We start from the raw sequence: 8594 nt of genomic DNA, 5'->3' as shown, positions 1-8594 counted from the left end.
TTACTCCACTGCTCTACCCCCCCCATCCGCGCTACTCCCCGGCGCCATAGCGCGCCGACGAGGGCTCCGCCTCGGCTCCCCGCCATTCTGGACGCTTCCAGAAGTTTCGCCTGGCAATGGCGAGGCTTCTCGTGCTCCGGGCGGCGCCGTACCGCCACTCCTCCCACCTCTGCGCCGCCACCCTCGTGTTCTCCCCCTCCCAGCACCGCCGCTTCGCCTCCTTCCCCTCTTCTCCCCCCTCCGCCGCGCGCCGCATCCTACCGTCGCCGCTTCGTGTACCGATCCGCGCCTTGGAGTCCTCCCCTGGGCCCACCAAGGAGGAGCAGGAGCCGTCCCCCGCCGCCGGTGAGGCCCAGGAGCCGCCACCGCCCGCTGCGTCGGCGTTCGAGGTCGAGGAGCTCGGGTGGGGGACCCAGCTCGCCGTGAAACTCCGTATGCTCGTGGCGCCGCCGTGGCAGCGCGTCCGCAAGGGAAGCGTCCTCAACATGAAGCTTCGCGGCGAGGTTATGCTCCCCTTTAATGCGGTTGCTCATTTCGTGCATTCTGAAGGTCTTATCGTCATGCCGGTTGTTTAATAATAGAATTTCCATATGGTGTGCGCTCCACTCTCGGCAAATACTAGTTGCCATTCTGTAATAGACCTTGTTCTTTTCCCTCTAGTGTTTGTCAACTTTTGCTAATTTACTGTGTGACGTGAGTTTTCTTTGTTGTTGTTGGTAATGGTTGCAGGTATCTGATCAGTTGAAGACACGCTTCTCATCAGGGCTGTCACTACCACAAATTTGTGAAAATTTTGTGAAGGCAGCATATGACCCACGGATCTCAGGGATTTATCTGCACATAGAGCCGCTGAGATGTGGGTGGGCGAAGGTGGATGAGATCAGAAGACACATTGTGGATTTTAAGAAGTCTGGTACCTAAAGAGGCGATGTTGAGTTTGGTATGTTAATTTATGTCCATGCATGCCATATGATGAACTAATTTTGAATGTTTTTTTAGGGAAATTTGTTGTTGGTTACATGCCTGTTTGTGGGGAGAAAGAGTATTACCTTGCTTGTGCGTGTGGTGAGCTATATGCACCACCAAGTGCTTATGTTGCTCTGTTTGGTCTAACTGTTCAGCAAACATTTCTCAGAGGTAATTTTTTGTACGACAATGACATGATACGCCTACTTTGCTGATATGGTTATGGTTTTTATTTTTGGGTGAACAAGAACTATTATGTTCTTCTACAATTCTGTTTCAAAGTGTCACTTGTTAATTGTGGAAATAATTTTTTGCTGGTTTCTCGTGGTTTTTTTGACGCAGCAGAATTAGTTAGTTGTTAACTCTGACTAGTGATTAGATGGTTGTTTAGCATAGTACCCTGGAATGAGCTTTCTCATACTTTTTTGCTCTTAGTACAATAATCCATTCTATCATAATGTTATACTCTTCTATATGATTATTCCAGTCAGAGTGTCAGACACAACGGTGATGCTTTGAACACATGTAGTTAACTTCCTTAAATATTGTCTATCTTTCCCTATTTATAGATAGGACCCGTGAAAGTGGTACTCACATATTTATCTCAAAAATATTTTCATACTAGGTTTTACAAATATGTTAGAAGAAAATTGTGGTTAAAATTGTGTTTTGCAGACCATAGATTTCCAAGATTCCAGTTATGATAGTAGGGACTAGTGTCTAGCTGAGTTGGTTAGGGAACCCAGCGGCACCCCTCAGGTCCTGGGTTCGACTCCCCATGGGTGCGAATTTCAGGTTGAGGTTAAAAAAAATCCCCTCGTTTGTCCCATAGTGCCAAAGCACAGGTCTAAGGCCCGACCCCGGTCGTGGTCGTCTCACATGGGCTACGGTGCCGCTGTGTAAGGGTGGGGCAGGGGTTCGGGGATTTTCTTGGCTGTGTGAGACGGTCTTCTCTATCACACAATACCGCGGGGGCGGTCATTCCCCCGCCAGCCGAGTAGTGTCTAATACGTTTCTGATAGTTTAACTTCTCACTAGGGAGTAGTGGGTCATACTTTTTTGTTCTGCACACAAACAACTTGAAAGCAGTTAAGTTCCTTTCAGGGTATCTAATAATTTAAAATTTGCTTGTTAAGGTGTTCTCGAGAAAGTTGGAGTAGAGCCAGAAATTCAACGGATTGGTAAATACAAAAGTGCCGGAGATCAGCTTGCACGCAAGAGCATGTCAAATGAAGTTAGGGAGATGTTGGCGACATTGCTTGACAATATTTATGGAAACTGGCTGGACACAATATCTTCCACACATGGTAATTTCAGAAAATCTGCTTTACATATTTTGGAAGAAAAAAATGTCATCATAGAATTTGTCTATAGGGAAGAAAAAAGAAGAAATCGAGGAATTCATTAATTCAGGGGTCTACCAGGTTGCCAGACTCAAGGAAGAAGGTTGGATAACAGATTTACTGTATGACGATGAGGTATGAGTTTCTTGCCCCCCTCCCTTCAGGGCATGTACAGCACGGAGAGGATGCTGCTGTTTTTTCTTGTTTATTTACTTGGTACTTGCTCCTTTGCTTGATTTTTTTTCTTGCTCCTCTCCTCCCCGTGTAATGGGTCGGATTTGCTGAGAGCATTAAGTGTGTTGTTAAGTGTTCAACCCAAATATTGTTGTGTTGCTCATAGCAATTCATAGATGAAATACCCTTCTTAATAATATAAGTTTTCTTCTGCATATGCCATTGCTAACATTGTCCAATTTAACAGGTAATGGCAATGCTAAAGGAGCGAGTAGGACAGAAAGATAAGAAAAGTCTGCGTATGGTTGACTACGGGTAATTTAAATATTTCTATGATACTGGGAACAAACTAGTCTATCAGAATGAGAATGTCATGTCTAATGTTCTGGAAAACTGCCTGGACTTTCCTAGTTATTTCTTTTACATATCTTTTCTGCTGTATTTTCAAATATCCTTGTTTCAAACAAATGCAATAAGCTCTGCTGTACACATTCTGGGCAATGTAGCTTTAAATAGAGGTCTCCTCCAGTCAGAAAGGTTAAGCAGACCTATTATTTAATGTTGCTTTACTAGTTCAGGATGCCAATTCCTACCTATTTACTGTTTCATGTACTGAACTAGCATTTATTCTCGTTACCAGTAAATACTCACGTGTTAGTAAGCGGACTCTTGGATTACAAGGAGGAGGAGAACAGATTGCCATAATCAGAGCTTCTGGAAGCATAACACGTACTCATAGCCCATCGAGTGTTCCTAGTTCAGGCATTATCGCTGAGCAGTTGATTGAGAAGATACGGACTGTTAGAGGTAATTTTACTATATTATGTCAGCAACTAGTTGATACTTGAGTTGAAAATTTGATTTATAGTTTGTAAGCGAGTTTATGTCTTTGATTTGGAATCTGACTGGAAATTTCTTTTAGTACCAACTATAAGGCCTCAGGTATTCTACAATTTTAAACAGCGTACATGTGGATTTTTTATTTATACAGAACACATGATATGTAATCACTTCCTAATTTGCCTCTCCATACCTCTCTTTGGTTCAGCCAAAATATTGATTACAAACCATTTACAGCAGGGCATTCAGCCACTCTTTGTTTATTAGAAACATGAAACTTTCCATTTGCCCTCATCTATGCCAATTCATTGTCCAATTTCAGTTTGTGCTGAAACACTATTTTAGGGAGCTGAATAATTAACTCTTGGAATTCTAGGACTAATGAAATCTTGTTTAATTTATGCTATTATCCTTCCGGTTGTTGTCTTGGGTGTTGGTCATCTGATCGTTGGCCTCTTAAGTTTGGCTTGTGTGTACTGAGAGGTTTTTCCCCCCTTGTTCTGTCTTTACCTATTTTTTGTTTTCCTTTTGTTTATTTTTCCCTTCGAGGCATTGTAAACAGACCAGCATTCTTTTGCTATCTCTAATATGATGACACGTAGTTCTCCTGTGTTTCCCGAAGGGGGGGTTGCATGAAGATATTTTTCTTTTTCTTTTTTTTTAAAAAAAGTAAAAAGTCTGTAACACATCTCCATTGTACCTGCCAATGTATTGGTAACCCCAACTAGTGAACTCTTTTAACTCCCTCTCTTTCTCTCTAAAAAAGTATTATATTGCACTGTCAAGATAAACCTAGATAGGAAATTATATGGTGCCCTTCGTTTAGACTTTAATCTTACAAGCTATTTTGCAACCTTATTACCCACAATTCTCTTGTTCTGGTGAATTCTCAATCTCTCTGATCACAAGTACAAGGACATTGTTATGGTATGCAAGATTGAGCTTTGACTAGACATTGTCATGAAAGCATGGTATACAAGATAGAAAAAAGATTATATGTTATGAAAGTACTTTTCATGATGGCTCAATTAACATCAGTATTACATTGTCAATCTATTTAATTCTTTATATGTTGATGGTCAAGGTTGAAAAATTTAGACTGGCTTGAATCCTAAAACAATTTAAATTAAAGTCAGAGGAAGTAGTCCCACATGCAAACTCCTGTTTATATCATCTGATAGGTAACAGAATCATTACCGTGTTTTTTAATTATGAACTTCCTAAACACTTTACAGAATCAGAAAAGTACAAAGCTGTTATCCTCCGGATAGATAGCCCTGGTGGCGATGCTCTTGCTTCTGACCTGTAAGTCATGCCTTAGGATTTACTTCTTAGAAACAGCATATTATACAGTAACCAATTCTTACTTCAACTAGGATGTGGAGGGAAATCCGACTTCTAGCCAACTCCAAGCCTGTAGTTGCTTCCATGTCTGATGTTGCTGCTAGTGGGGGTTATTACATGGCAATGGCTGCACCAGTAATTGTTGCTGAGAAACTTACCCTTACAGGATCAATTGGAGTTGTTACAGGTGATCCTTACTATCTTGCGCTCTAAGGTTATCCACCTTGCTAGTGATATGTCATCTACATCAAGTTCTAAGGTTCTCCACCTGCAGTGGTCACAACTTTGGAATTGGATTAACTCTAGTATATTCAGAATTTAGGTAGCAAATTGAGCAATTATTTTGTACTTGTTCCTGGTTTGATATTGATTACCTGGAATTTCAGGGAAGTTCTGCCTTCAAAAGCTTTATGAGAGGATTGACTTTAATAAAGAAATTCTATCCAAGGGTCGATATGCTGAGCTTAATGCTGCTGATCAACGACCATTAAGGTGCAATCTGTGTTTTTTTTTGCATTGTGGTACTAGTGGACCATAGTTAATAATAAGAACGACATAAAAAGCAGTGCATTGGAACTGTGGTTTATTTTGCAGTGATTGGTTACAGAAATATTTTTTTATCATGTTAGTGCATCATAAACAAAGCGCATGTTTCCTTCTCATCATTCAGTTTTAGTTTGTTAGCTTATTTTCTAAATTATAAGTTAGTGAATGCGCTGCAGTGTTGAAGTATGAGCCCCATCAATATTTAGTGAACATGAACTCCCATAATGTAGTCTATTGGGCCAATTTGTCGGCTTATAATATAATTAACTGTGACATTCAATATACGATGTGTCATATTTTATTTCAGAATTAACTAGTAAGTACTTGACCAAGACCAACATGCTTTGTTTGCCAATAGAAATAAAACTTGCTTCTGCTTGCTTTAGTTAATAAGTTTTTTCCTTTGGAGTCTTAGTTGATTAGTTAGTAACTTACCGATACCTTGGTTTTCACTTGTGTGTGTGTGTGGGGGGGGGGGGGGGGGGGGGTGTAAACTACCATGGGTCAGTCTGTCTAGATTATGCTTCAGTATCATTTGAACCACTTTGAATTTGAAGCACGTGATGGATTTTCTGCAGACCGGACGAGGCAGAGCTTTTTGAAAAGTCAGCGCAAAATGCTTATGCATTATTTCGTGATAAAGCAGCCATGTCACGGTCAATGAGTGTAAGAACTTATCTCAGATGCTGAGTAACTAATGTGTCTTCAAGTACTTGCTAAGTGCTTGTGCCACCAGGTTGATCAGATGGAGACTGTTGCTCAAGGTCGAGTCTGGAGTGGCCAAGATGCGTTTTCAAGAGGGTTGATTGATTCAGTAGGTGGACTCTCACAAGCTCTTGCTATTGCAAAACAGAAAGCTAATATACCAAAGGATAAGAAGGTTTGTTCTACTATAAAGACAGTGTATTTCGATTTTCGATCAAGTTTCTATGTTGCATGCATATATGTGCATCTATTCTTTTTTCTAGTATTCAACTATTTTACTTGTTAATGCTTGCCATTCTCATGAAGCAACGTAACTAGTGGAGCTTTTCATCTTATGTTCATCTGTTTCTGTTTGGATTCGCATCTGGTATTTTTTTTTGTACGTCTTGATTTTTTTTATATTTTTGATATTGTGCTTTTTGACAAATATGCTCGCTGCATTTGTGCATCGGCTTCAGTAGGAAATGCATAATGAGTTCACCTTCCAGATGCTGATATGCTAAACAATGCAGATCCAGCTAGTTGAAGTCTCAAAGCCCTCGCCAACATTACCGGAAATCTTATCAGGCATTGGGGATTCATTGCTTGGAGTTGACAGGGCAGTAAAGGGTATGCTTCAGGACATGTCCTCCCTAAGTGGAGTGCAAGCTAGGATGGATGGAATCTTGTTTGAGAATTTAGGAGATATGTCGCGAGAAAATCAATTATTCTTGCTCATAAAAGATATCCTAAACTATTTTGATTGACACTAGCATTCCAGTACCTTATGTTTTACAAACATTTGTATCTAGGGATGAGGGAAAATTCATAATGGCATTACTCGGAAACAGTTAGGATTTGTACAGTTAATTCGTTGTATATGCTATTTTGATCTTTGTACTGATAATGACTAAAAGTATCGGGATTGATATACTGTAAAAAATCAAGGAAACTTCACCTTTTCTGATGCTTGATGCTAACCTCTAATGCCGCCAAAGGCCCTAAGACACTCTCACTGGTGGCCCTAAGACACTCTCACTGGTGAAATTTTATGTGTGTCGCACAATATAGCATATCCAAGTTTCAGGCGGTTTCTTGTGGCTGGAAACCCAGTAACAGCCTTGTAGCAGGAGCTCTAGTAACCTTCACAATCAGGTGCGTTGACCATATCTCAAATTTGGCAGGTTGGGGTTTGCATAACTGATTCAGGAGTCTGCAGGCAATTGAATTTTCTGAGGAAGAAAGGTAACTACATTTGCACTCAGTAGTGCTTTGACAGCACCCTTTCTTTTCTTTTTATGGGAATGCTCCACTACCGGCTATTGCGAGTAACAGTATGAAATCTTTATCGACTTCATCAGTGCATATGAATATGTATCTGACTTGTGTTGAACTATTGATTATAGCTTCATATTGTCGTTTGAGCAACACTTTTACATTGGTCCTGTTCGACACAGTTCCTCTATGTGACAACCCTATCTGATCAGCTCTTTGTAAGAAACTAAGAATGTCGTAAAGGAAATTCTTATACTTATAACACTTCATTTTCCCAGTAGCCAAAAAGAGATTTTGGACTAGTGCATTTCGCCAATCATAGAATGCGTTCCAGTTTTCATGGATTTTTAGTTCTTGTGATGCTCTCTATGTTGGATACGCATGAATTTGAGTGGCTAGCTTACTGACCTCCTATCTATAGCTAGCTATTTATTCCGCTAACAGATTTATCTTGTGACCGTTTTCTGAGAAAATTATTTAATGAAGTTCCTTGTTATTTTATCCTTTTTGTGGCATTGAATAGAATATGATGAAATAAAAATGGAGAACTCACTAGTCACCACCCAGCCACTACATACTAACATCGATACCGAACATAGAGCAAAGATACAAAAAATGAAACCTCAGGATAGAACGAAGGAAGCCTCTTAGTTTAAGTCTCGTATTATCCATCGAATACATGTAATCCTGGATACTTCAAGAGTCGGGACTCATGACACCACTCCCTGTGGTCTCTACAGGGAGCTTCTCATGCTGCTTCTGCAATTTGGTTTGTTCATCTCTCAGCTGCGAGTTTTCATGGAGAACACGGTCGCAATCTCTGATGGCATGGTTCAGCTGATCAAGGAGTTGACGGTTGGTGCTGCGCAGGTGGACAACCTGCGCCCAGAGCTCACTCAACTGCTTCTGCTTTCTCATGCGTGATCGTCGGGCAGACTCCCTATTGGATATCATCCTTCTCTTCCTGCGCTCTTCTGCAAGGCTGAGTTGATAATCATCTGATTCCTCTGAATTGGATTTGTTACCAACTGGCAAGCTTGCTTCATGGACCAGGTGGGCAACATCTTGGTAGTATGAAGGATGAGGCACCAGGAGGTTGCTATACTGGAAGAGGAAGTCATTTGTAGCTGCATGGTAATGAGGTTTGAAAGAAGCTGCACTTGCAGGAGATAAGTATGGAACACTAGCAATCTCAGCAGGGTACATGTTCTCTCAAGCTATGAAATGGAGGGAAAGAATGGCTTGTGAAAGAAAAGAAGAGGGTACTGGGGTGGATTTATAGTGTGCAAGAATCATGGAAACGCACAGGACCCACAGCTGCAACGTTGAAATTGCCTTTCTGTGCTGCTTTGATATACAGAAGCCAGGGACAGCAGCAGAACTTGCACATATACATGAGACTGAAATTACCAAATGTCTTGA

The 8594-nt window shown here is 40.9% G+C and overlaps 2 protein-coding genes across 2 annotated transcripts; one reads left to right on the top strand and one right to left on the bottom strand.

The window, feature by feature from the left end:
• Nucleotides 1–6864, top strand: LOC120657109 (serine protease SPPA, chloroplastic-like). Its single transcript, XM_039935363.1, has 13 exons — nucleotides 1–503; nucleotides 730–913; nucleotides 1000–1137; nucleotides 2103–2273; nucleotides 2341–2444; nucleotides 2731–2798; nucleotides 3124–3290; nucleotides 4559–4628; nucleotides 4700–4854; nucleotides 5054–5159; nucleotides 5792–5879; nucleotides 5950–6093; nucleotides 6431–6864. Exons 1-13 carry the CDS (start codon nucleotides 117–119, stop codon nucleotides 6662–6664), a joined length of 2016 nt encoding a protein of 671 aa, XP_039791297.1. The 5' UTR covers nucleotides 1–116; the 3' UTR covers nucleotides 6665–6864.
• Nucleotides 6865–7687: 823 nt separating this feature from the next.
• LOC120657110 (basic leucine zipper 8-like) lies at nucleotides 7688–8594 on the bottom strand. The gene has a single exon (XM_039935364.1). The coding sequence runs from the start codon at nucleotides 8376–8378 to the stop codon at nucleotides 7869–7871; it is 510 nt and encodes a 169-aa protein (XP_039791298.1). The 5' UTR covers nucleotides 8379–8594; the 3' UTR covers nucleotides 7688–7868.

Source organism: Panicum virgatum, chromosome 1N (genome assembly GCF_016808335.1).
Source record: "Panicum virgatum strain AP13 chromosome 1N, P.virgatum_v5, whole genome shotgun sequence".
Classification (NCBI taxonomy): domain Eukaryota; kingdom Viridiplantae; phylum Streptophyta; class Magnoliopsida; order Poales; family Poaceae; genus Panicum; species Panicum virgatum.
Note: the sequence above shows the minus strand (reverse complement) of the source record. Positions and strands in the feature narration are given on the sequence as shown.